We start from the raw sequence: 27,481 nt of genomic DNA on the forward strand, positions 1-27,481 counted from the left end.
CCACCGTCATTACCACCATCATCAATGTAGGAAATAATTACATGGGTTGCAGTTTAATGGTGCTTTAATAATGCTTTAAGGGAAACCCCAACTAAGAAGGGAAGGTCATCTGAGGTCACTCAATGTAGAGAGGGGAAAAGAGTAATAAGTCTTAAAGTGTAAGAAATCTGTATTGCAAGCAATCCCAAATGGGAACTTATTCTTCCCCAAATCCTCTAACAGTTCTAGCAATAATTTCAACAAAGGAGTTGCTATTTTTCCAGTGCACAAGGCTCCTTCTTCTCTAGTTTGGCATAAATGAATGTTTCCTCCATCTTGGCCTCTGAGCTCAAGTTTGGATTCCCAGGTTGGAGAGGGATGAGAATGGTTAAAAATTTAATCAAAACCAGCTCTTAACTAGTGGTTTAGAGCTGATCTGCCCTCTGGTTAGACCCTTGGCATTTCAAACCTTGCCTGTCTATTTCCATCATCTGCCTCCAAACATCATGGTCACTGTCACCACCACTCCTTGATGACATGAGAGAGGAGAGTTGCCATACAGGGTGGAAGCAGGAAATAAAATGAAGACAGGAGTACAATTAATACCAAATCATTCTCTGTAGAAAGTGGCTGCATATTTAGATCTGAGTTTCCTAGGAGTCAGTGCAGAAAGGGGAAGGTAACCACTATCCGACTATCAGCTCTTTCTCATATTAAGGCAGGAGAGAAATTCCCATGGTGGAGAAGAGAAAAAAAAAAAAAAAGGCACCACAGCCATGCCCAGACTTGGCCTCATTGGCTGTTTCCTTTGGCTATGAAAACTTCAGAGTATTTCCTATGAACCACGGGGGTGAGATGCCTGCAAAACTTAGCTCTTGGAGCTGCAAATGGTTGTGGTTATTTATTTGTTTGTATGTATGTATGTATGTATGTATGTGTTTGTTTGTTTGTTTTTTTTTTTTTTTTTTTTTTTAAATGTTTTTACTCATTTTTTAAGGAGAGACACACAGAGCATGAGTGGGGGAGGAGCAGAGAGAGAGAGAGAGAGACATAGAATTTGAAGCAGGCTCCGGGCTCTGAGCTGTCAGCACAGAGCCCGATGCGGGGCTCGAACTCATGAACCGCGAGATCATGACCTGAGCCGAAGTCGGACGCTTAACCGACTGAGCCACCCAGGCGCCCCTGTTTGTTTGTTTTTAAAGTAGGCTCCGTGCCCTCACGATCCTGAGATCAAGAGTTGCATGCTCTACCAACTGAGTCAGCCAGGTGCCTCGATATTTTATATTTTTATATAAATAATATGATTATGAGGGAGGAACCAACAGGGTAGAAGTCACATGTAAGTGAGAGCAAGAGGGGCAGGGCTGTGTCACTTGTAAGCTGGTCTCCAGGGCAGCTTGGGCATCTACCAAGTGAATAAAAGCGAGGCCAGTCCTGCCCAGGGGACTGCAAGGAGGTGTGAGGTGCCAACAGGCTGGTGTATTGGGGGAACTGGAGGGAAGGGGGCATGGTAGGGAAGGGCCAGCGTGGGGCTAAGGGAGAGGGGCAATTCTGGAGGGGGGAGGGGAGGAATCACGTAGGTCAAATGGAGAAACTGGACTTTCACCCTCCAGCAGTGGGAGCTTTGCCCTGGGACGCTGCCCTGTCGGCTTTGTGTTTCTAAATGTCCACTGTGACAGGTGTGCAGAGGTGAGAGGGGTGAGAGGGGTGAGACTGGAGGCAGGAAGCCTTGTTCAGCTTGTTCTAACCCTCTTGCGAGACTGTGTGCTCCCTGAGGGCAGGGGCTGTGACAGGCATCTTTGTACTCTGCAGAATGCTTAGGTTATCTTACTGTTATCACCTCCTGTCATGGCCATTAGATCACTGTCCTCCTCTCATGCTTCCACGTTATTAGCACCACCCTTACCACACATCATGTCAGTGGGTTAGTTCCTCTCCCAGAGCTTTCTCGGGGAGCCCAGCCTAGTGCACACGGAACATCCTCAGTGCAGCAGTAGGTCAAAGGCCTGGGCAGAGGCAGGGATCTTGGTTCTCTTTCCAGTTCTGCTGCTGAGTCACTGTGTGGCCCCAGCAATGCCCCTGCCCCACCCCCCATCACTGTTTCCTTAGCTGTTCAAAATGAGGGCTAAATTAGTGGTTTTCAAATTTTTTTTTTTAGGTTGGGCCTTTTAGAAGCCTATTTGCTTAGAAATCTGGAGCCTGGGGAAAACAAATTTGACAACCTCCCAGCTCTGCCAACCCTGAGTTTGGAGAAGCAGATGAGAATAAAGCTGATATTGCTGGCCTCTGCTGTGCTTTTGCTTCAGGGGCCATGAATGGGAACTGAGTGGGGAAAGTCAGACAAATCCTGAGTCTTAGGCATTGCAGCTACCTATGGTGGGACCTTGGCAAACCGCTCTCTCTGCCCACTCAGTCCCCCAAGGGGAAGCTCCTGAAAAGAGGGGCAGGGGGAAGGCAGGAGGGACTATGTGTATGGGAAGTGGGACGGTGATAGGTCTGGAATTCTCCAGATTGACCAGGCTGCCCAGTGCAGTTCCAGGTGTGTCTCAGGCCAGGGCATAAGATCCAAGTGGGGACCTTGGGGTATAGGGAGGCTTTGTGGCTCAGCAGAAACAACTCTTCAACCTGGTTAGGGCCTAGCTCTCAGTCTTGAATCCTGAGGGTCCAGCCAAGCTGTGGCTTCAATACATAAGGCTGGACCTAAATCTTCACAGGACAAAGGTAATTCCTGGAGAGTTGCCATCAGGCCCCAGGGGACTCCTCCTCTTAAGGACTCTTGGAACTCAGTTGATCCTGGGGCTAGGGGCTCACTTCCTGCACACCTAGCTACCCCATCATGGCAACTGGAGGCTACCCCTGAGCACCAATATGTAAGTCCCAGAGCCATGGAGTCGGTGACCTCTGAATGGAAGGCCCCTCACCTAGGCACTGGGCCAAACAGGCAGGGATCCCTGGAGACCTGGTGACCAGGGAGGGCTCAGTCCTGGCCCAGCCCCTGAGGGCTGGATTCTGACGGTAAGCTTCTGCTCATCAGTCTACTTGCTCCCGCCTCCAGAGTCCAAAGGTCCAAGTGGTGGGTGGACTGTGCTGCACTGAACGCTACAGAGGAAGCCCGCACTGAGACTGGTCAGTGGGTGGGTGGGCGGCATGAGATTTGAAGAGCTGCTAGATCAGGTGGGAGGCTTTGGGCCTTTCCAACTGTGGAATGTGGCACTGCTGGCCCTGCCCCGAGTGCTGCTGCCCATGAACTTTCTCCTGCCCATCTTCCTGGCTGCCGTACCTGCCCACCGCTGTGCCCTGCCTGGTGCCCCTGCCAACTTCAGCCACCAGGACGCTTGGCTGGAGGCCCACCTGCCCCGGGAGCCTGATGGCACCCTCAGCTCCTGCCTCTACTTCAATCACTCCCAGGCCCTCCCCAACACCACATTATGGGGAGCGGGGCAGAGCCCTGGGCAGCTGGAGGGTGAGCCTTCCACAATGCCCTGTCCTCAGGGCTGGGAGTACGACCGCTCGGAGTTCTCCTCCACCATTGCAACCGAGGTATCTGAGCAGGAGATTGGGGGACACGTGAATGGGATGGGCCTGCCACTGCCCTGGGTGATTAATTACTGTGTGGGCATTAGACCTGTTACCTTACCTTACCTAATCTCAGTTTACCTATCTGTAGATGGGGTCTATGAATTTAAAGCACTGAGCTTAGTTCCTGGCTTGTAGTAAGGAGCCCACACACCAGAGCTGCTATTATTAATTAGGAGATGATTAAGGCAGGTAAGGGCTAAGATGGTTCTAGGGAGTTGGGGGAGAGTTGAGAAAGGTGTTCTGCAGTAGGAGAAGGAGACACAATTGAGGCCTCCTTCTTTCCCTTCTTTTTGGCCCCAGGTCTGGGATTTACATAATCCACCTAGAGGTGAGTGCAGATGGGGCAGAGTCTCTCTAGAGAGGAGCGGACCTGTTGTCAAGGTCAAGACCCTCCACGGAAAGAAGTTGAGGCTACAGAATTGGGGAAGGGCAAAGTCTCTTACCCCTCAAATTGGAGTGAATAGTTGAGGGTTTATTATCTGACACGGAGGTACCAAGATGGGACAGTTGACCTCAGGAGGCCGAGAGTCTGGAGGTGGGGGGGTTGGTGCTACCTAGAGAGGGCCTGTGCCCATGAGAGGCCCCTCCCTGTCTGTCCCTGCAGTGGGACCTCGTGTGTGAGCAGAAAGGCCTGAACAAAGCCACGTCCACCTTCTTCTTTGCTGGTGTGCTTGTGGGGGCTGTGGCCTTCGGATACCTGTCTGACAGGTGGGGTGCAGTGGGGGCCAATAAGGGAGCGGGCTGGGGCACCCTCTCCCACTGGTTGGGGTATGGGCCTAGTCTACCTCTGTCGTGGGACCTCCCCTCTACAGGGAACTGACTCTGCATGACCCCTGTGCAGGTTTGGGCGGCGCCGTCTACTGCTGGTGGCCTATGTGAGTTCCCTGGTGCTAGGCCTGGTGTCTGCAGCCTCAGTCAATTACATCATGTTTGTCATCACCCGCACCCTCACTGGCACAGCTCTGGCTGGCTTCACCATCATCGTGATGCCACTGGGTGAGGCAGGCAAAGGACGGGCAGGGCCCAGAAGACTGGAGGGAGGCAGTTGTCAAGGGTGAGACTGAACTCATCTGGCCCTTGCTAACTGTCTTCCTGTCTCTGGCCCCTGCCCTGGGCCCAGAACTGGAATGGCTGGACGTGGAACACCGCACCGTGGCAGGTGTCCTGAGCAGCACCTTCTGGACAGGGGGTGTGACGCTGTTGGCACTGGTCGGGTACCTGATACGGGACTGGCGATGGCTTCTGCTGGCTGTCACTCTGCCTTGTGTCCCAGGGATCCTCAGCCTCTGGTGAGGACTGTGGGCAGCTTGGGAGTGGGAGATAGAGGAAGCCAGAGATAGAGTTAATCAGAGGCTGAGATTAGAATACAGAGTGACTGAGATATGAAAAGAAAGAAAAAGTCAGTGACCGAGAAACAGAAAAAGAGAGAAAGAGAGACAGACCAGTACAAAGAAGATGGCAGTGGGCACGAGAAGCAGAGAAACACACAGTAACATATTGAGAGACAGTGGAGAGACAGAAACAGAATCAGTGAGAGATAGCAAGTGGCAGAGACCAGGACTAGGGGCAGATTCAGGGGGACAGATAGAGATGGACATGGGGGTCACAAGAGAGACAGGGATAGAGAGACAGGGCCAGCATAGGGGTAGGGAGTCCAAGCAGGACAATAGGAAGCCAGGCAGGGCGGGCATTTCATTGTCTTCCAAAAATGAATTGGCTTTTGATGCCCCTTGGGGATTTCTGTATGTCGGTCTCTCCTTCATCCTATGCCCTCCTGTCACTTATGGGAGAAGTGGGTGGCTGACGCTGGGGAATGAGAATGAGACCAATCCAGTTGAACAGAGAAGGGAATCCCAGGCTGTGGAGGAACTAAGCCTGGGCAAGGAAGTGTGGCAGGGTGGATTTTAAGTTGGGCTTTAAAGGATGAATAAAAGTTTGTCAGGTGAGGAGGGTTTGAGAAGGAGAGCACATTCCAGGTTGAGGGGACTGCATGACCAAGAGCCTGGAGGCTGACAGGCTGTGGTGTGTCCAGGAGGGAGATGTGACTGTGGGTGCTGACTCTGCCTGAAGGGCCTCCTGCTGTCCCCCAGGTGGGTGCCTGAGTCTTCACGCTGGCTTCTGACCCAGGGCCGTGTGGAGGAGGCCCACAGGTACCTACTCCGCTGTGCCAGGATCAATGGGCGGCCTGTGGGTGAGGACAGCCTGAGCCAGGAGGTGAGAGTGAATGTGTGTGTGTGAGCACATGCAAGTCCATGTGTGTGGGGACGCGCACGTGTGTGTGTGTGTGTGTGTGTGGCCATCCTGTGTCAAGCGTCCCCTTCCTGGGGCCCACGGTATGTGCAGGAAAAGCTCCTGACCCCCAGTGGAGAGTTTCCAAACTCATTGGGATGTCCTACCTGGCTCTGGTGGGCCACACCCTTGACTTGGAGCACACCCGACTCAGCCTGCATGTGCATCCCCACCCCCACTATTGGAGAAGGGAGGAGGAACAGAGACCCAGAGAGATCAGTGTGCCTAGCTAAGTCCCACAGCCAACTCTGATGTCACAAACTCTCCTCCTCTCCCACCAGGCCCTAAGCAAAGTGGCCGCCAGAGAGCAAGTGGTCCGCAGACCCTCGTACCTAGACCTATTCCGGACCCCAAGGCTCCGACATATCTCGCTATGCTGCATGGTGATGTGGTGAGGAGCGGGGGATGGGTGGACAGAGAGGCAGACTCCAGAATGATGCTGAGTGTGAGTTGGAGGGACTGTAACCGTGCAGGGCAGGAGGACCAGCCTCTGGGGAGATGGGACACTGGAAGATCACAAGATGGAGCAGGCATCAGAAGCAGGGCTCAAATTCAGGTGCTGCCACTTCCTGTGAGATGTTGGACAGGTCACTTAACCCCAAGCCTCAGAGCCCCTTCTGCAAAACAGGATGCTGTTAGTTCCTACCTCACAAGGTTGCTGTGAAGATTAGGTAAAGACGCTTTGGCCACTGGCACGTGCTGCATACTCCGTGGGGATTATGAGGACAGGGATGGTGGTGGGCAGTAGGCTCTGGAGGCGGGGGAGGTGGTCCCTCTAAAAGGCCAAGGCTCCCTAGGAAGACAGGACAAGGGGGATGAAGAGGAGGGCCCCTGAGTGCATTGCGACCCCTTTCAGGTTTGGAGTAAACTTCTCCTATTATGGCCTGAGCCTGGACGTGTCGGGGCTGGGGCTGAACGTGTACCAAACGCAGCTGCTGTTCGGGGCCGTGGAGGTGCCCTCCAAGCTGCTGGTCTACCTGTCGGTGCGCCACGCAGGACGCCGTCTCACGCAAGCAGGAATGCTGCTGGGTGCCGCCCTTACTTTTGGTGCCAGACTGCTGGTGACCTCCGGTGAGCCTCACCCGGAGGCCCCGCCCACTCATCGGAGGCCCCGCCTCCTGGCCCAGAGCTCCTGCCCTTTCCCGGAGGCCCCCACTCAAAGCCCTCCATTTGGGCAACCTCCCACCCTGGGAGTTCTCCATCTCGCACAAGACCCGCTCACTGCCTGAACCCCTTTTCCTCTAGAGATGGGGTCTTGGAGGACCGCCTTAGCAGTGATGGGAAAAGGTTTTTGTGAAGCTGCCTTCACCACAGCCTATCTGTTCACATCGGAGTTGTACCCTACCGTGCTGAGGTGAGGGGAGCCTGACAACCCATGGGGGGGGGAGGGCTTGTAATCACGTCTCTTTACCACCCCCCCCCTTCCGCGCCACGCGCACACACACACACACACACACACACACACACACACTACAGCCCAGTTCCTCCCACCCATTCCTTATACCACACCCAGAATACAGAGCTAATCAGAGCCGTCTGCGTTTGCTTAAGTCTGGGAGAAGGCAGAACATTTTATCTTTACTAAGTGACCCTGAGTGAGGTCACACTTCTCTGGGGCTCCTTTAAAATAAAACAGTCACAAAAGGCGCCATCTGTACCTCCCTCCCATTTACCACAGCCCAGGCAGAGCTGCCCTATGGGGTTGTCTCTGACAGTAATGCCTGGGGCCCTTTCAGCTAGCTATTGGCAGGTGGGGAGACTTGTTGGCATCTGGGTATGCTTAGAAAGCCTTGCTCCTCCTCTACCAACATGACAGGGTCTGTAGGAGCTGCTGTCCCTCTTCCTTCCATATCACCCTACTCTCAGAATGAGGGTCCCTGGCCTGGGGACAGGTGGGAAGACCACCTGAAAGAAGCCTTAGCTTTCTTAGCCGTCTGGAGAGAAGGGGACACCAGGGCTTGCCAGCCCAGGATGGGGGAGCCCTGTGAGGCATGACCCTAAGTAGGTGTGAACACCTACCTTCCCCTATCCTCTTTCTGAACAGACAGACAGGAATGGGGCTGACTGCACTGGTGGGCCGGCTGGGGGGCTCTTTGGCTCCACTGGCAGCCTTGCTGGATGGAGTATGGCTGTCACTACCCATGCTCACTTATGGGGGGATCGCCTTGCTGGCTGCCTGCACTGCCCTCCTGCTACCAGAGACGAAGCAAGCACAGCTGCCAGAGACCATCCAGGATGTGGAGAGGAGGTGTGTGCACAGAACTATTTGTGTCTGTGTGAGCACATGCATGTGGGAATGGGTGCCCAGGTACCAGACACCTTAGGTAGGATTCAGAGAAGACCTGTGTGCACATTGTGTATTTGGTGCATATGTGCAAGCGTGCATGGGTGTATGGCCTGAGGTATGCAAACTGCATGTGTAAAAGTACACAAGTCCATATATGTGTGTGTACACAGATGTCCAAGATTGTCCAGGAAGAGGTGGATGTGTGCACTCCTTCACGTATGCCTGCACATCAGAGATGCATACAAGCATGTGTGCGAGTCACTGGCAGAAGTATACATGTTTGTTTACCAGCAGCTGGGGAGAGGCGTAGGCCAGCCGTGATGAGGCAGGCTTGGGTGGTAGGCCCAGGGGCTAAATCCCACCATTGCTCATGACTCCTTCTTCCCCAGTGCCCTGTCTAGGCTTCAGGAGGAAGAGATGCCCATGAAGCAGATCCAGAACTGAGTGGTATCAGGGGCAAGCTCTCTACAGAAGTTCTGCAGCAGGGGCTGGAAGATTAGAAGGGCAAGCCCTGTGGCTGGGGCTACGGGCATCAGGTCCCCTGCCCAGGGCTGGAGTTGCCACCAGCTCCCCCTTCTCTGTGCTCATCCAGCCTTGACTGTTTAGCTTCCAGCAACTGGGCAACTTCCTAGAATGCAGTGGGCTGCTGGACAATTCTGGTACCCCTCTTATTCTGTAAATAAAGGTGTCCCGTGGGTTTGGGGCAGCAGTGAGGAGCTGTGGGATGAGCCCTGGATGGGAAGCCAGAGTCTGGCCCTGGGTTCTAATCCCAACTTTGCCACTGATTTGCTGTGTGACCTTGGGCATGTGGGTTTCCCTCTCTGGGCTTCAGTCTGTTCATCTCTCAAACGGATAATGAAGCCTCTTAGCAGACCTCACCACAGGATCTGTCTGTTGTCATGCTCAAATGAGATGTTGAATAATGTGTTTCTCCTACAGATGGTGCTAAAGAAGGAATTGCCCTATGATAACTTCTGGCACCAACAGAGCTGGTGGGCATGCTGTCCACTCACTGCATGGTGCTGGGAACTGTCCAGGACCAGGGTTCCAGGAGAACAGAGCTCTTTGTTCCCATGGCTGGCCCTATACCTCCCAGGTAGTTTGCAGGGTAATGCATCCCCCCTCCCTACACTTCCTATCCTCCAACCCATTGATTAGGCCTCATGCCCAAAGAAGAGTTGAAGGCATGGGAGCCAACATTTTATTGGAGAAGCCAAAATCAACACATTTTATAAGTACCTTGAAGTTATAGAATTTGCTAGGGAAAGGGATTGGGAAGGCCAGGAGGCTACCCTTTAAAATGTGGTAGCCTAGTTCCCCTGACCAGATAGAAATGGGAAAGGCAGGAATTGGCAGAGAATGTCTAGACCCCCCGGTCTACCGTAGAGCCTAGGCCCAGGCCACCTGAAGCCCACCTTCCCCCTGTGGGACTGAAGAATTCTGTAGCTTCCAGTAGGACCATGGAGGGAATGGGTGAGGTCCAAGTTAGAGTGACCTCTCCTGTGAGCATCTCATTTGGATTTTATCTCCACAGGGTCATAGATGTAGCAGCCCACATCACCAATGTTCACACCTGAGAGAGAGAGCCCCATTACCAAGGGTCCTGGTGCTGGGCGGTGTTGGGCTGAGGGATGAAAGGAATTGGGAGGGGTCTGGGGTGTGTTTGACCACAGGGAAATTTGCCCACACATCCCCACAGACCCACATGCCATACTTTAGGCCCACTGTCTGGGGTGTGGCTACCCACCTTTGGGGCCAAACAGGTAGCCGTAGCAGGGGATGTGGCAGTAGGGGACGCCGTCATGCTGGGACATAAAGAGAAAGAGAGCCATCTCAGCTTGGCTCTCTTCCCATCTCCAGCCTCCCTCCTCCCCACACAACCACCCATCCCTACCCTGTTCACCTCAGCATGACTCCCAGCAGTGAGGGTCTTCCGGCAGCGCTGGCACCTCAGACAGGGTCGGTGCCAATTTCTGCCCAAAGACATCACCTTCTCAGCTGGTGGTGGAGACATTTGGTAGTTCTAGGGGCATGGCAGGGAGACCTGCCTACTTTGCACCACCTCCCTACACTTTGATGCCCATCCTCTGCCCCCCTCCCCAAGCTTTCCATTATCGCTTACCAAAATAGACAGGTTCTTTGCAGCCAGGGCACAGTGAAGTCTCTCCAGTGAATGTCTTCATGTGGGGATGGCCTTTAAGGGGAAGAGGCCCTGGCTAGGGCTGAGGTGGGGGCCATGCCTAAGCAGGGCCCACCAGCACTGGCCCGCGCACATGGCTTCTTCCAAAAGCCATGCTCATCCCAGAGCCCCCCACCCAGGTGGCCATGAGTCTGCTTTCTTGGACAGAGCTCAGTTTCCTGTGGCCCCTCGTCCTGCCCATCCCTATCTGCAGGAGGGACCACCTACTTCCTTCTCCTCCCAGGGGCTCAGGTGCCCACCATCCCAACCCTGTCAGCAACTCAATCCTCAGGAAACCTGAGCTGATACAGGAGCTGGCCAGGGCATGGGTGTCAGGTGTTGGGGAGCATGGTGTCATTGCCCACTCTAGGGGATGGGAGGGAGGAACAGGGGGAGGGGAGAAGTGGAAGAATATGAGGGGCTGGCCCTGTCTCAATGACCCCTTGCTCCTAGGTCATCCTTTCCATGGCCTTGGCCTGAGAGAGCCCCGAATTCCAGGTCAGGTTTGCCTCTGACTAGCTGTGTGTGACTGCACAAGCCACACACTTTGCTCTCTACACACTTTGTTTTCCTTACCTGTAAAATGGGGATGATAATGCCATCTACCCAATTTACCTCTTAACTCAGCAGCTGACATAAGGGAACCCCTCTCTCCCCCGCCAAAGTGCCATGGACAAAAGAAGACTTTGCCACAAAGTTGTAGGAATGTGAAGCAGAGGACTAGGTGGGAGACTGCCACCTGGTCCTAACCTTTGTTCCAGCCTAAGGATGAGGAGTAGCTGGGGCCCAACTTCACTTACTTTTCTTGCCCTGGGGGAGGCCAGTCCTGGGCCTGGGGGGGCTAAAGCTGCTGGGGCTGAGGGGAGTGGTGCTGGCAGGGGTGGGAGTGGGGGAGTTGTAGAGGTAGGAGCCCACACCACCAATGTTCACCCCTGCAGAGAAAACAGGGGCAGTCAGCCTTGAGTCTCCAGCTCCCAGCCACAAGGAAGGTCCTGCTGTCCCCTGGCCTCTTCTAGGCTGGTACTTACCCCTGGGTCCGAAGAGAGCCCCATAGCATGGCTTGTGGCAATACGGCCTCCCGTTGTGCTAGGCACAAGCAGAGGAAAGAGGGTTGCTCAGGGCTAAAGGGGGGGGGGGGGGGCGGTTCTCCTGTGTCCTACAGGCCTTCCCTCAAGTCCAGTTGCCAGGTGTATCTGTCCACTTGCCTGGTGGGGCTGGTGAGGCTGGGAGGGGTGGAGGGTAAGCTGGCATGCTAGAATTGCCACTGTGGACAGGAGAAAGGGCAAGAGCAGGCCAGAAAACAGCATTGCTTCTCTCCCCTCCCCATCAAAAGGCACCGGGTCCACCAGCACAACTCAGGCGTCCCAAGTCCTGGCTGGTGTGGGGCCCTCCGGGTAGATGGTCTTGCTAGCTGACTGCTGAGGTTGCCTTCGGTGAGCTTCCTGAGCGGAAACTGGGGACTGGTGCTTGGAGAACAGGGACAGACAGAGGGCTGTGCGCCCTGGCCAGGCCTCACCTCTGCATGCCCTCCTGGGGACAGGACGCTGTGGCAGCGCTCACATTTCAGGCAGAAGCGATGCCAGTTCTTGCCCAGGGAGCTCACCTTCTCCGCTGTGGGGGACAAGGTGGAACCGGGCTGTGGGGGAGCCAGGCCTAGCAGCGGGCGCCCCCATTCCCCTCCTCAGCCCCGCCCGCCCTGCTTCCTAGAGACTACGAGGAGTGTCCCCGGGAGGCCAGTTCCAACCCGCCCGAGTGCCCTGCTCCCGAGAGGTGGAAAGGGGGTCTGAGACCACACGGTCGCCAGTTCCTCGCATTCTCAGGGGACGTCCCATCTCCTCCTCCCTCCTCAGCCCGGACCTCACCGAAGAAAACGGGTTGCTGGCAACGCGGGCAGGTCCAGCTCATGGCTCCGCGCAGGAAGCTGGCGCCGCACACAGTAGGCACCACGTAGGGGGGCTCCGTTCCCGCCCCCTTCGCTGGCCCCTCCCATGGCTCAGCTTTGAGCCTCATTGGGCTGGATCCGAGGCGCCTCGGCGCCTATTGGCCGTCAGAAATTTAGAACAACTCCACCTGGGAGACGGTTACTTCCAAAACTAAAGCCTCCGGCCGGTGGAGAAAATAGAGGGACGTGAAACCAGACTGGAAAGGAAGATAGAAATGAAGACGCCTGGAAGGGTGGCACTAGTTTTTGGCTTGGTACAAGAGGAAAATTATCCAGAGTGTAGACGCCATGAAAACACTATTATTTCCTTAAAGTGAGGGGTCAGGCATTCTTTGAAATGTTTTAATTCAGCCTTGGCAGTCTCTCAGGTGGTTGGTTAAGAGCAACGGAATCTGGGGAGCATCTCTGCTATTTACTCTCTGGCTTCAGGCAAATTACTTAAGCTCCTTCTGCATCCGTTTTATTTGTACAATGAGTATAATGACAAATCTCTACCTCATAGGATTGCTGTGGAAACTTAAGTAGGTTAATACATGGAAAGTGCCCAAACAGTGCTTAGCACATAACTGCTATAAAAGTGATAGCTATCATTATGATGGATCTCATAATGAACTCAAGATTCTTTGGAAGCCTCAAAACTGGTATGTATACAATAGCTTGCTTGTGAGGGGCGCCTGGGTGGCTAAGTCGGTTAAACGACTGACTCTTGATTTCAGCTCAGGTCATTATCCCAGGGTGGTGAGATGGAGCCCTGCATTGGGCTCTGCACTGACAGTGAGGAACCTCCTTGGGATTCTCTCTCTCCCTTTCTCTCTGCCCCTCCCCTGCTCGCACTCTCTAAATAAACTTAAAAACAACAACTTTTGCTTATGACATTATAATGCTTATTTTTAAGATTTTAAAGTAATCTCTACAGCTAATGTGGGGCTCTAACTCACAATCCCAAGATCAAAAGTTTCATGCTCTTCCTACTGAGCCAGTTGGGCTTTATAATGCTTCTAAATTTAAAGCTATAATTCAGACACTAATTACATATTCCTAATTTTGTTTTGAGGTGTTTTAGTATTTGTTAAAAGTAGCCCAGCAGCACCTCAAAGGACACTTCAAGAAAATCCACAGAGAATGGGAGTAAATATTTGCAAACATGTATCTGATAATGATCTAATAATCAGAATATATAAAGGACTCTCACAACTCAGCAATAAAAAGACAACCTGATTTGGGGTGCCTGGGTGCCTCAGTCAGTTGAGTGTCTGACTCTTGGTTTTGGCTCAGGTCATGATCTTGTGATTTGTGAATTTGAGCCCTGCATAGGGCTCTGTGCTGACAGCACGGAGCCTGCTTGGGATTTTCTCTTTCCCTCTCTCTGTGCCCCTCCCCTGCTCATACTCTCCCTCTAAATAAATAAATTAAAAAAAAAAGAGACAGGGGCGCCTGGGTGGCTTGGTCGGTTAAGCGTCCAACTTCGGCTCAGGTCATGGTCTCGCTGTCCGTGAGTTCGAGCCCCGCGTCGGGCTCTGTGCTGACAGCTCAGAGCCTTGGAGCCTGTTTCGGATTCTGTGTCTCCCTCTCTCTCTGCCCCTCCCCTGTTCATGCTCTGTCTCTCTCTGTCTCAAAAATAAATAAACGTTAAAAAATAAATAAAAAATAAATAAAAAATAAAAAAAGGAGACAACCCAATTTTAAAATGGGCAAAGAATTTGAATAGATATTTTTCTAAAGAAGATACACAAATGGCCAACAAGCACACGAAAAGATGCTCAACATCATTAGTCACTAGGGAAATGAAAATCAGGATCACAATGAAATATCATTTTAGACCTATTAGAATGGCTATAATAAAAAAGAGGAGTAATAACAAGTGTTAGGGAGGATGTGTCAGAATTGGATTCCTCATATGCTGTTGATGAGAATGTAAAATAGTGCAGCCTTATGAGAAACATTCTGACAATTCCTCAAAAGGTTAGACAATTACCATATGACTCAGCAACTGCAATCCTAGGTATATGCCCAAGATAAATGAAAGCAAAGCACGTGTCCGCACAAAAACTTGTACATGAATGTTCATTGTACAAGCCAAAAGTCCATCAGTTGATAAATGGATAAACAATGTGGTATATCTGTGATAGAATATGATTCAGCCATAAAAAGGAATGAAGTATTGATGCATGCTACAACATGGATGAACCGTAAAAACATGCTAAAGAAGCCAGACACATAACACCACATGTTGCATGATTCTATTTGTATAAAATGTCCAGAATAGGAAAACCCATAAAGATGGAAAGTGGATTAGTGGTTGCTAGTGGTTTGGGGTGGAACAGTTGGGCATATCTGCTAATGGGTATGAGATCTTATGGGGAGATAAAAATGATCTGGAATTGGTGGTGATAGGTGCACAACCTCATGAATATACTAAAAATCAATGAATTGTATACATTAGAAGGGTGAACTTTATGGTGTGTGAGCAATTTCTTAATGACAATGCTTGAAGAGAACTTATTTTTTTTTTTTTTAATTTTTTTATTTTTGGGACAGAGAGAGACAGAGCATGAACGGGGAGGGGCAGAGAGAGAGGGAGACACAGAATCGGAAACAGGCTCCAGGCTCCGAGCCATCAGCCCAGAGCCTGACGCGGGGCTCGAACTCACAGACCGCGAGATCGTGACCTGGCTGAAGTCGGACGCTCAACCGACTGCGCCACCCAGGCGCCCCAGAACTTATTTTTTTAAAAAGGTAGCTCAGAGGGTCACCTGGGTGGCTCAATTAAACGTCCGACTTCGGCTCGGTTCATGATTTCACGGTTCTTGAGTTTGAGCTCTGCATCGGGTTTTGTACTGACAGTTCGGAGCCTGGAGCCTGCTTCAGATTCTGTGTCTCCCTGTCTCTCTGCCTCTCCCCTGCTGTGCTCTCTCTCAAAAATGAATGAACATAAAATATTAAAAAAAAAAAAAAAAAAAAAAAGGTAGCTCAGCAAGTGAGGGGCAGGAAAGAGAGCTGATTATTGTGTGCCAGTGCCCCAGCAGTGAAAAGAATACCTCGATGAAGTATTAGGTGGTAAAATTAAGACTTTTCTGGAGTAAGCTTCTTTGTTTTGTCAAGTCAGCTCAGAAACAGCCGAAGGGGACTTTGTGCTAAAGTTATCCTTCAGCTGCAGTGCTCTGCTCTGCTGGGTAAGAGGAGTCTGTGTCTCAGGAGTCAGAGAACCCTCTCTGGACTTGAGTTCCCTCAACTGGGCAATGGAATGGGACTGGTGTCTATGAACTTCCACTTAACACTCCTGTTTCTTCACTTGTCTCCATCAGTACTTTTTGCTTCTAACACTTGTTTTATCCTCCTTGTTGAATTATAAAGGTGCAAGGCTGCACACCGTGAAACAAACTTTTCTATACATTTTCATTGTTTCTTGTTTTGGGAACTATTTCAAGATCCTTAGTTTTTTTTTTGTTTTGTTTTGTTTTTAATGTTTATTTTTAAGAGAAAGACAGAGTACACATGGGGGGAAGGGCAGAGAGAGAGGGAGAGACAGAATCCAAAGCGGACTCCAGGCTGTCAGCACAGAGCCTGATGTGGGGGTCAAAACTCATGAACCGTGAGATCATGACCTGAGCTGAAGTTGGATGGGTAGGGGAGCCACCCAGGCACCCCTAGAGTTTTGTAACTTTCTTGATGGGCTTCCTTTTACAAATTTGCAAAATATTAGTTTTAGTCTCCACCAATATTTACTCTTGTGTTTCTGCCCCTCTCATTCATTTCTTCTTAAAGAAGGCAGCTTAAGATTCATTGCTTTTTGTTCTCTATGGTTCTCATGGAGGTCCCACTTCAGGAGGCTGGGAGGACTTCGTTGTAGTTATTCTTAGACATTGTATGTATTCTCCTTTAGGAAGGTTAGCTTCATTTGTCCAAGGATCTATCCTTTGAATTTCCAGAGCAATCCTTTCCCAAGGCCCTGTAGCTCTTTGTGCTGGATCACCTTGGACACATGCCTCAGCCTCCTAGAGAGGTCATCTTTACCCTTGCATCCAGCACAGGGCCCCACACAAAGAAGCCAGTGTTGCAGTGTGAGCACCATGCTGCTTTCACACAACTTGCACTGAGTTAGTGGGGCAAGTGCTTTGCTCCTCCTCTCTTCTGTGGCCTTCCTGTACTGTATGGCTGTAACAAACACAGTATGCCTTGTCTTTTCTATGTCAGTGCTTAGGAAAGACTAGCTGAAGCTCTTCCTAAATATTGGCCATCCATTTGTACATACAGTAAATCACAGTATTCCACTCTTCTTCCTTGCCTGGCTGCTATTATTCTGTCTCTTTTAAAAGAGGCTTTATAAAGAATGTTAACAGGGAAAATGAACACTTCTTGTAGAAATGCACTTGTTTTACTGACAGTGGCTGTTATGAATACTTTGTGTGACTAAAGCCTCTAAAGTGATATTTTAACAAATACCACACGTGGCTAAGTCCAGTTGAGTGTAGGTATTACCCATTCAGTTGTCAGGGTAGAGTTTGTGTCATCTAAGAGGCAGGTTCCTCTTTCATAAAGATGATTGTTCCCTTGGTGCTCCACCATTACACCCTACTTTTTTTCCTGCACAGACCGGTCACAGTATCTGTATACTTGTGTTACACTTATTTACTTGTGACTGAGACTCATCTGTTTATCTATAGCACCAAGTATAGTGTGGATGCTCAGTAAATGATAGCTACTATTATTATTTTTTAAGATTTTTAAGTAATGTCTACACACAACCTTGAGATCAAGAACTGCATGCTCCACTGACTGAGCCAGCCAGATGCCCCTTTTATTTTTATTAAAATCTATCGCTAACACTTTTTACTTCATGTTTTCAAGGTCTATTGTTAGGTACATGTATGCTTTAGGACTGTTGTCTTTCTTGATAAATTGACCCTTTAAAATTTTTTTTTAATGTTTATTTATTTTTGAGAGGGAGGGAGGGAGGGAGAGAGAGAGAGAGAGAGAGAGAGAGAGCAGGGTAGAGTCAGAGAGAGAGGGAGACACAGAACCTGAAGCAGGCTCCAGACTCTGAGCTGTCAGCACAGCAGGGCTCGAACTCACGAACCATGAGATCATGACCTGAGCCAAAGTCGGATGCTTAAATGACTGAGTCACCCAGCTGCCCCTGAATTGACCCTTTTATTGTTGTTGTGAAGCTGAAGAAATAAGCTCTTCAACTCTAGGTGGTGGCGAAGATAATGGCCTCAAACACCTGAGGGCTGTCACATGGACAAGGCATTAGGGGCACTACTGAGACCCCTGGAGAGAGGTCACAGGGAAGCAGATTTGGATTCTGTCCAAGAAAAGAACCCTTTTGCAGAACCCAAACATGAGTGGATGTTTCAGACAGTAGTAAGCTTCCTGTCCCTGGATGTTATAAATAATGCTGGACAACAAACCAACTGATCGCCAGCGTTGCAGAAGGGATGCAAGCATCATACACAGGCAGACCTTTGGGGTTTCTTCACAATTTGACAGTACAGTATATGATTTTGTGATTCTATTCCCAAAGAAGAGTGTAAAATTTGTGTTAGCAAGAGAACACTGTTAAAATAGAGACAGCTATCACCTATGGAGTACCAGTCATAGGCACTGTACCTGTTATTCCTGACCCTACAACAGCCTGATGAAGGGTTTAAATGCTACATTATCAATTGTACATAAAAGGAAAGTGGCCTGGAGAGGTTAAAAGATTTGTTCAAATCATACAGACCCAAGACTCTCAAGCTCTCAAGCTCTTTCCACCCCCTGCTTCTAAGCATGGTTTCTGCTATGCTGCCCGTGTGTTTCAGTCTGAAAAGATACTACACCTGTCTGCACACCACCTCTGTAAAGATAAGAGGACCTATCCAGGTAAATAATGGGTTACAAGAGACAGGAAAATGTCACTGAAACTTTTCCATGGCTTCTCAGTACCCTCAAGGTAAAGTTTTTAACTTGGCTCTAAGGCCCTACACCTTTCCAATTCTAGCCATTTCTCCTGTTTCTCCCTCCAACCATACTAAATGAGCTTCTTAAACCTGCCAAATTCCTTCCTGCCTCACGACCTTTGCAAATGCTATTTCTTTTCTGAGAACTTGCCTCCTTAAGATCACTAATTCCTCACTAATTCCTGCCTAACTTTAGGTTCCCCTCACCTACTCAATACCAGGCTACTGGCCCCCGGCACTCTCTCCTACAATATCCTGTGCTGGAGGGCCCAGGGGGTACAATTGATGATAACTGTGTTTCCCTTGCTTGAGAGTTCAACCACACAAGGAAAAAAAGACAAATGGAGACTCATGATAAAGTCTACATTGGTAGCTTAGTGGGAGAGTAAAACAGGTCTGACAACTTCCTGCCCACCTTCCCCACTCCAGTCTAGGCTTTGTCTACCCATTAGTCTGTGAGCTCCATAAGGGCTGGACCAGGAATGCTTTGTCAACCACTGTGTATGTTTCCAATACCTCGCTCAATCTCTGATACACAGTGCTCAATAAATATTTATTGGTGAAAGAATGTTAAATGTTATATACAAGTCTCCCTCAAAAAATGGGTAGATGAGGGCTAGTGAAGAGATGTGGAGTTAGGAGGGGACTGGTAGGAGTTGAAAGTTTTGGTACAACAAAAGCCCTGGAGCAAGGAAAGCTTAAGTGCCGAGGAGTAAGAACTCAGGAGTTTCTCTCTCCATATTCATGAGGATCAGCGTGTATGATACAAACCAGAATATGCTTTAAGCTGATCCTGATTATAAATACTAGGTAACTAATAAAATGAGAACTGAAAATTTGCTTTGGCAGCAAACCAGTTCCACTAATTACAGTCATTCACAAGAACTTACTAATTAAACTTAATTAGTATGTAGCACAATTATGTCTATCATTAAATATATGGCAAATGAGAGAATGTGGCGAAGTGTTATGTAAACTGTAAAGCACCATACAAACTTGGCTGCCATATGTCAGGTTAGCATTGCAGTGGGTTTTGATTACAACTATAAAGTCCACTTATTTTATATCTTTGTAGATTTGTTCAAGTATATGAGCACATGCTTGACTTTTAAGGCATTATCAAAAACTTTGTTCCTAGATGACTCTTGAAAGGTTTCATTCAGTTCTGGCATGTTAATGAAAAATTAGTCTTACCTCTTGATCATTGTGTTTCTTAACCTTTATTTCCCATAACCTGTGTTCTCACTCCATATTCTGAATATCCCCTCCAACCAGTAAACTTTGTCATTTATATTACTTTAAAAAAATAGAAACATATACACAAAACAAAAACAGACTGAAATGCTTTCTTAAAAACACACCAGCAAGTCTGACCTTTTCCTTTGTTTTCCACTTGTCATTCCACGAACCTGGAGAGCCCCCTGTATACAGCTACTTGTGGTTAGCTGCTTAGGATTATTAAGTGGGCTAGATTTTGTGATTCAGTGGCATCAGCTGTGCGCTAATTCAGAAGATTGTAGGAAAGGACCCTCTGATCCTTTACCACAGTTGCCTTCAACTTATGCTCATGAAGAAATCAACAACAGCTTCAAATGGTGGTTTTCCATAAAAAGATGAATTTGGTTTCTCAAATATCACTTCGAAATGTATATTTCATCTCAAAGTATATAAAAATAACTATATCCAAATAATTTGCAGCATGAAAAATTTATTTATATGCTGGAAACTGAGAAGAAAACAAAAAGAGTGAAACTTGGTGGTCAGCCTGCTATAGACCTGATATTCATCGGCAACTTCCTCATCTAAGGTGTGGTGGGTAATTTTTTACAATATATAAGAACAGTCCTTCCAGGTCATGAGACCATGTTAATGAAACTAAAATAGTTTAATCTTATGAATTCAGAAAAATGCAAATGCTTACCTTTTTATAGAGGAGTTTCTCAGTTCCTCTATGAAACTCAAAATCAGAGAATCAGGGGTCAAATTCCAGGCTCTTCCCACTCCAAAATGATTGGCTTTTCCCCTTCTTCTCTGGGACTTTTGGAAGAGGCAGAGCTAGAACATCTTTATTCATAATCTCTTACCACCACCACCCTCCACCAAGGACAGGGCAATAATTATCATATCTTGTGGGGACAAGAACTTGAGCATCCGTATTGTGATTAAAAGTCACTAAGAGAAAGGTTACAAACGTAAAGGCAGCACTGAATCTTTGCAGCTCTACTGAGGACATTTTATTTTCTATTTAGAAGCATTTCCTTTGGGGGTGCCTAGGTGGCTCAGACAGTTAAGCATCCAACTGTTGATTTTCACGTCAGGTCATGATCTCACGATTTGTGGGTTCGAGCCTCATATTGGGCTCTGCACTGACAGCGCGGAGCCTGCTTGGGATTCTCTCTCTCCCTCTGTCTCTGCACAACCCCCCCCTCAAAAATAAATTGGTAAACATTTAAAAAAAAAGAAAGCTTAAAAAAAAAGAGGAGCATCTCCTTTGAGGAATCTCACCTTCCCCCATTCCACATGAATTCAACTTAGTCTAGATTGTTCTATAGGGTAGAGCCTGCCTTTCCATGGTGAGCTTATGAGCAGGGCCTGGTGTGAGTACTTCATCCACCTGGCCATAGTAACTGTTCAGGGATAGGAATGTGGACCAAGTCACACTTGTCTTCATCCCAGAGATTTTTGGTGTTATTAGGAAAAATACATTTTTCATTTTCTAGATAGAAACCTATAAGGACCATGGCAGCTTGAGACTGTAGGGACTATCCTGCCCCTGAGTGAAGAGAGAATGAGGCTAAGCAAAGCTGAGGGAAAGGGGAAGAGAGGGTCCTAATGACATCTCTGATCTCCTGGATATAACGCTGCCCCAGTTTTCCAGTTACCAAATAAATTATCCCCTATCCATTTTTTTCTTAAGCTTGTTTGAGTTAGATTTCTGTTATAACCAAGAGTCCTAATTAATACAACATGCATCTTTACACAGGTAGAAGTACCTCTTCTTGTACTTAAGAATTACGTCATGTTGTATAAAGTTCTGACACTGTAGATACCTTTATATACATGTTTTCTTAATACATGATTTTTAGGATAACCGTGTAAGAAAAAAGACTAGACTGATATATTAAAAAATGGATCTTAGACAAGTTATCCAATTAAAAAATGGGCAAAGGATTTGGAAAGCTTTCCAAAGAATATATACAAATGGCCAATAAGCACATGAAAAGATGCTTGACATCTTTAGTTATTAAAGAAATGCAAAAAAAACCCATAAGGATATATCCTTTTACATCCACTGGGATGGCTGTAATCAAAGAACAATAACAGAAAATAACAAGCATTGGGAAAGATGTGGAAAAAATAAAACCCTCCCACTTCTGGTGGGAGTACAAAGTGGTGCAGCTGCTATGGAAAGCAGTTCAACAGTTCCTCAGAAAGTTAAATATATTGTGATGTCACAGAAATGGCATGGTAGAGAGTTACAAGAATCAGTCCTCCACCGAAGCTGTCATTAAGCTGGCAAAAACTGAAAGAAGCAACTTTTTCAGAACTCGGGAGTCTAATAAAACTTACAATGGAGTCTAACCAGTGGGATGCTTAATGAAGGAAGCAGCTATTAAATATCAGTAACAAAACGTGGCATTTTTGTTTACCTGTCTACCATCCCCTCTTCCCCAGTTTGGTGGTGGCTGTGGGACAGTGGCCCACATTCCTAGTGTGGCTTGTTAGTGCCAGGGGAGGATATATGCATCCTTGTTCTCAAAAGATTGTGGCTGTAAATTCTGCCCTGTCTAGTGGTTCCCCAGGGGACCCATGCTGAGTCTGACCTCTTGTTTTGCCCGCTCAGGTTGAAGCAGATTTCCAAGTAGCATCTGTTGAAAGTATTTAAAGACATATATACTACTGGTGTTACCTAAAGCAAGAGATGGAGAATGGAATAAGCAGCAGATGGATTTAAAAGCCTGACAAGTAGGAGCATGAGGAGAAAGCTACATGGGAAAATAAGGACTCTGAAGGGTTATCATGTGATTGGGGAAACCCAGCATGAAAGTGCATGTTCAGAAACGAACTGAGAGGACCCTAGACTTGCACCTTTGGATGATCTTTGGGCTCCATGCAATCAGGAGGTGAAGGCTAAGGCAGAGTTTCAGACAAGTTGGTTTAGCACTGAACTAGTGCCCCAGCTCAGAGCCAAACTACAAAAAGCTGGTGGTGGTGGTGTTTTCACTCCAGGCATTTAAGGAAATTTCTGTCAGGTCACTGGCTGACTACTGAGATAATGAAACAGTTTCAGTAGTCACACACAACAAGAAATACAGTCTTAGCAAAAAGAGTTTGGAAAAGTTAATAAACAAATGGATGACAACAGTCTTCAATAATCAACAGCAGCAAACCCTGGGAAGGCGATCTGATTCCCAGGCTGACACACTGTAATATTCAAAATGTTGTTTTAAACAAAAAAATCACAAGGTATAAAAAGAATAAAGTATGATTCATTCACAGAAAAAAAGTTTATAGAAGCCATCTCACCAAGGAAGTTCAGATGTTGGACTTAACTAGGCAAATATTTTAAATCAAGGTTTTCAATATGCTCAAAGAGCTAAAGAAAAAAATTGGCAGGGCCACCTGGGTGGCTCAGTTGTTAAGCATCTGACTTCGGTTCAGGTCATATTCTTCCAGTTCATGAGTTGGGAGTCCCACATTGGGTGATCTCGAGCCCCACATCTGGTGAACACAAGCCCCAATTCAGGTAAAACATAAGCCCTGCTTCAGGTGAGCCCTGCTTCTCTCTCTCTCTCTCTCCTTCTCTCTCTCTCCCCCCACCTCCCTCTACCCTTCCTGGGATTTTCTCTCTCTCTGCCCCTTGCTCACACTTTCACTCTCCCCCCCAAAACAAAACAAAACAAATAACAATAGACAAAAACATTAAAGGAAACTAGGAGAATGAACAAATGAATAAAGAATATTAATAAAGAGAAATTATTTAAATTTATATTATTTTAATATACATTTATTATCATAATATTATATAAGAACTAAATAAAATTCTAGAGCTAAAATGTATAGTAGCTGAAATGGAAAACTCACTACAGGGATTCAACAGCAGATTCAAGCTAGCAGAAGAAAAAAATGAGTGAACTTGAAGATGGACTATTGAAATTATTCTGAGTAGAAGAATAAAAGACTCTCAACCAATATTCTATATCCAACAAAAATATCCTTCAAAACAAAGGGGAAATTAAGACCTTTACAGAGAAACAAAAGCTGAAGGAGTTCATCACTAGTAGACCTGCCTTACATGAAATGCTAAAGGGAGTCCTTTAGGCTGAAATGAAAGGGCACTAGGACAATAACTCAAAACCATCCAAAGAAAGAAATCCAGTCAAAGAAAACACATAGGTAAATATAAAATCCAGTATTATTCTATATGTGGTTTGTAACTCCCCTTTAGTTTCTCATATGATTTAAAAGGCCAATGCCCAGGGGTGTCTCAGTGGCTCAGTTGGTTAAGTGACCAACTCTTGGTTTGAGCTCAGGTCATGATCTCACTGTTTGTGAGCTCGAGCCCCGCATCAGACTCTGTGCTGACAGTTGTGGAGCCTGCTTGGGATTCTCTGTCTCCCTTTCTCTCTGCCCCTTGCCCCCGCCCACCCCCCCCATCTAAAATAAACATTAAAAATTTTTTTACATAAAAGGCAAATGCATAAACATTTGAACAACACTGAACTAAGTAGTCCTAACATACAGAATACTTTATCCAAAAACAGAATATACATTCTTCTCAAGTGCACATGAAACACTCTCCAGAATAGATATGTTAGTCCACAACATATCTAAAAAATAAAACTCAATACATTTAAAAATACTGAAATCATACAAAGTATCTTCTCCAATCATAATACAATGAAGCTAAAAATAACTGAAGGAAAACTGGAAAATTCACAAAAATGGAAATTAAACAACACACTCTATACAGTAACCAATAGGTCAAAGAAGAACTCACAAGAAAATAATAAAATACTTTGATGAATTCATCAAAATGCTTTGATGAATGAAAATAAAAATACAACATACCAAAACTCATGGGATGCAGTGAAAACAGTGCCAAGAGGTAAATTATAGCTGTGAAATGTTTTAAAAAAGATCTTAAATCAATAACCCAACTTTACAGCTTGGGGAAACAGGAAAAAAAAAGAGACAACTAAAACTAAAAGACAGTAGGAAGAAAGAAATAATAATGATTAGAGCAGAGATAAATGATATAGGGAACAGAAAAACAATAGAGAATCAATGCAATCAATCAAGAGTTGGTATTTTGAAAAGACTGACAAAATTGGCAAAACTTTAGCTAAATTTACTTAGAAAAAAAGAGAGAAGATGCAGATAACTAAAATCAGAAATGAGGGACCTGGGTGGCTCAATAGGTTAAGCATCTGACTCTTGATGTTGGGTCAGGTCATGATCTCATGGTTGTGAGATCGAGCCCCACGTTGGACTCCATGCTGGGCATAGAGCCTGCTTAAGATTCTCTCTCTCTCTCCCTCTGTTCCTCCCCCACCCCCAAAAAGAATAATGGCTTTACTGAAACTGATATGTAGTTGGACAAAAAATTAAAAAAAATATAAAATCAGAAATGAAAGTGGGACATTACTGCTGACCTCCCAGAAATAAGAAGGTATTATAAGATAACCCTATGAACAGCTGTGTAATTAAGTAGGATTTATCCCAGGAATGTAAGGGTGGTAAAACATAAGAAAATCAATCAATGCAATACACAACATTAATATAATGAAAGAAGAAACCCCACTCATAATCATCTAAATTAAAACATAAAAAGTATTTAACACAATTCAACACCTTGTCATGATAAAAACTCTCAGAACATTAGAAACAAAAAGGAATTCCTTCAATATGATAAAGGTCATTTATGAAAAACCTAGAGCTAACATCACAATGGTAAAAAGCTGAAACTTTTCCCCCTAAAATTAGGAAACAGACAAGGATGTCACTTTTACCATTGCTTTTAAACATTGTACTAGAAGTTCTAGCTAGAGCGATTAGGCAAGAAAAAGAAATAAAAGATATCCAAATGAGAAAGGAAACAGTAAAACTATCTCTATTCTCAGATAACATGATCTTGTGTATATATAATATATATTATACTATATTAATATGTATTTATTTTTTAATATTAATACTATAAAGAGTCCACACACACATTCAGTCAAGTTTCAGGGTATAAGATCAACATATAAAAGTCATTTGTGTTTCTATAGCTGCAATAAATAGTCCAAAAGGAAATTAAGAAACAATTCCACTTACAACAGCATACAAAAGAATAAAACACAGAGGAACAGGGGCGCCTTGGTGGCTAAGTTGGTTGAGCATCTGACTTCGGCTTAAGTCATGATCTCGTGGTTTGTGGGTTCCAGCCCCACGTTGGGCTCTGTGCTGACAGCTCAGTCAGAGCCCAGAGCCTGCTTCAGATTCTGTGTCTCTCTCTCTGCCCCTCCCCCACTCACACTCTGTCTCTGTCTCTCTCTTTCTCTCTCAAAAATAAACATTAAAAAAATTTAAAAATATATATTAAATAAAAAAATACAGAGAATCAAATTTAGCCAAGGACGTGAAAGACATACACAAAAAACTATAAAATATTGCTGAAAGATATTAAAAAAGACCTCAATAAACAAAAAGGCATCCTATCTATGTTCATGGATTGGAAAATTTAATATTGTCAAAATAGCAATGCTATCCAAAGTGATCTACAGATTTAAAACAATTCCTATCAAAATTCCAATGACCCTTTTTGCAGAAATGAAAAGCCAATCTTCAAATTCATATGAAACTGCAAGAGGGCCCGAACAGCAAAACAATCTTGAAGAACAAAGTTGGAAGACTCATACTTCTCAATTTCAAAACTTACTACAAAGCTACAGCGATCAAAATAGAGTAGCACTGGCATCAGGACAGACATATAAACCACTGGAATAGAACTGAGAGTCCAGAAATAACCATATATCTACAGCCAATCAATTTCAACAAGAATGCCAAGACCATTCAATGTAGAAAAAACAGTTTCTTCAATAAATGGTGCTGGAACAACTGTATATTCACATACAAAAGAATGCAGCTGGACCCCTACCCCACACTATATATAAAAATTAACTTAAAGTAGATCAACAACCTAAACATAAGAGTTAAAACTAAAAAATTCATAGAAAAAATTGATGGGTAAATCTTCATGGTCTTGGATTTGGCAATGATTCTTAAATATTACACCAAACCAACAATAAAAGAAAAAATGGATACATTGGACTTAAAAAAAATTAAAATCTTTTGTGCATCAAAAGAACAAAGTGAAAAGACAGCATACAGCATGGGAGAAAATATCTGCAAATCATGTATCTGATAAAGGTCTAGTATCCAGAACATATAAAGAATCCTTAAAATTCTACAACAAAAGGGTGCCTGGGTGGCTCAGTCAGTTGAGCATCCAACTCTTGATTTCGGCTCAGGTCATGACCACAAAGTTGTGAGATGAAGCCCCGCGTTGGGCTCTGCACTGAGTGTGGAGCCTGTTTAAGATTCCCCCCCACCTCCCTCTCTCCCTCTCTCCCTCTCTCTCTCTCTCTCTCTCCCCCCACCCCGCCCCTCTCCCCCACTTGTGCTCCCTCTCTAAAATACATACACACATACATACATACATACCCTTCTACAACAGAGACAAACAACCCAATTAAAAAATGAGCAAAGGGCTTGAGTAGACATTTCTCTAAAGAAGATATATAAATGGCCAAATAGTATATGAAAAGATGTTAAATATCATTAGTTATCAAGGAAAGGTAAATCAAAACCACAATGAAACACTAGGATGGCTATAATATATATAAAAAAGGAAATTAACAAGTGTTATGAATATGGAGAAATTGGAACCATTGTATATTGCTGAAAGGGATGTAAAATGATTCAGGTGCTGTGGAAAAGTTTGGCAGTTCCTCAAAAAGTTAAACATAAAAATAATCACCCAGCAATTCCATTTCTAGTTATATACTGAAAAATAGTGAAAACAGGTACTCAAACACATACTTATTCATGAATGTTCACAGCAGTACAATTCACAATAGCTAAAAGGTAGAAATAACTCAAATACCCATCAATGAATGAATGGACAAACTGTGGTATACACATACAATGTAATATTATCCAGCTATACAAAGTAATGAGCGACTGATACGTGCTACAAAATGGATGAACCTCAAAAACATTATGCTAAGTGAAAGAAA

At 46.2% G+C, this 27,481-nt stretch overlaps 3 protein-coding genes across 5 annotated transcripts in view; 1 reads left to right on the forward strand and 2 right to left on the reverse strand.

The window, feature by feature from the left end:
- The first annotated feature begins 3,077 nt into the window (after nucleotides 1-3,077).
- Nucleotides 3,078-9,012, forward strand: SLC22A7 (solute carrier family 22 member 7). The gene is made up of 10 exons (XM_058734037.1): nucleotides 3,078-3,519; nucleotides 4,163-4,266; nucleotides 4,400-4,554; nucleotides 4,679-4,847; nucleotides 5,649-5,772; nucleotides 6,129-6,238; nucleotides 6,704-6,918; nucleotides 7,093-7,201; nucleotides 7,892-8,095; nucleotides 8,524-9,012. Exons 1-10 carry the CDS (start codon nucleotides 3,127-3,129, stop codon nucleotides 8,576-8,578), a joined length of 1,638 nt encoding a protein of 545 aa, XP_058590020.1. The 5' UTR covers nucleotides 3,078-3,126; the 3' UTR covers nucleotides 8,579-9,012.
- Nucleotides 9,013-9,307: 295 nt separating this feature from the next.
- On the reverse strand, nucleotides 9,308-13,643 carry CRIP3 (cysteine rich protein 3). 3 transcript variants are annotated; one of them, XM_058734038.1, is made up of 8 exons: nucleotides 12,176-13,635; nucleotides 11,830-11,924; nucleotides 11,342-11,399; nucleotides 11,114-11,245; nucleotides 10,257-10,328; nucleotides 10,029-10,132; nucleotides 9,882-9,939; nucleotides 9,308-9,707 (listed from the first exon to the last, which is right to left on the reverse strand). In XM_058734038.1, the coding sequence occupies exons 1-8, from the start codon at nucleotides 12,321-12,323 to the stop codon at nucleotides 9,646-9,648; spliced, it is 729 nt and encodes a 242-aa protein (XP_058590021.1). In that variant the 5' UTR covers nucleotides 12,324-13,635; the 3' UTR covers nucleotides 9,308-9,645. The 3 variants fall into 3 exon arrangements, with proteins under 3 accessions (XP_058590021.1, XP_058590022.1, XP_058590023.1); XM_058734039.1 differs by having other exon boundaries at nucleotides 10,038-10,132; nucleotides 12,176-13,629; XM_058734040.1 differs by lacking the exon at nucleotides 11,114-11,245 and having other exon boundaries at nucleotides 12,176-13,643.
- A 3,571-nt stretch (nucleotides 13,644-17,214) lies between these two features.
- Nucleotides 17,215-27,481, reverse strand: part of ZNF318 (zinc finger protein 318) — a 46,889-nt gene continuing 36,622 nt past the window's right edge. The window contains exon 9 of the mRNA XM_058734035.1: nucleotides 17,215-20,234. The gene's annotated coding sequence lies outside the window, so the exon portion shown is untranslated. The remainder of the gene's footprint in view (nucleotides 20,235-27,481) is intronic.

The sequence above is a fragment of the Neofelis nebulosa genome, chromosome 6, assembly GCF_028018385.1.
Source record: "Neofelis nebulosa isolate mNeoNeb1 chromosome 6, mNeoNeb1.pri, whole genome shotgun sequence".
NCBI lineage: Eukaryota > Metazoa > Chordata > Mammalia > Carnivora > Felidae > Neofelis > Neofelis nebulosa.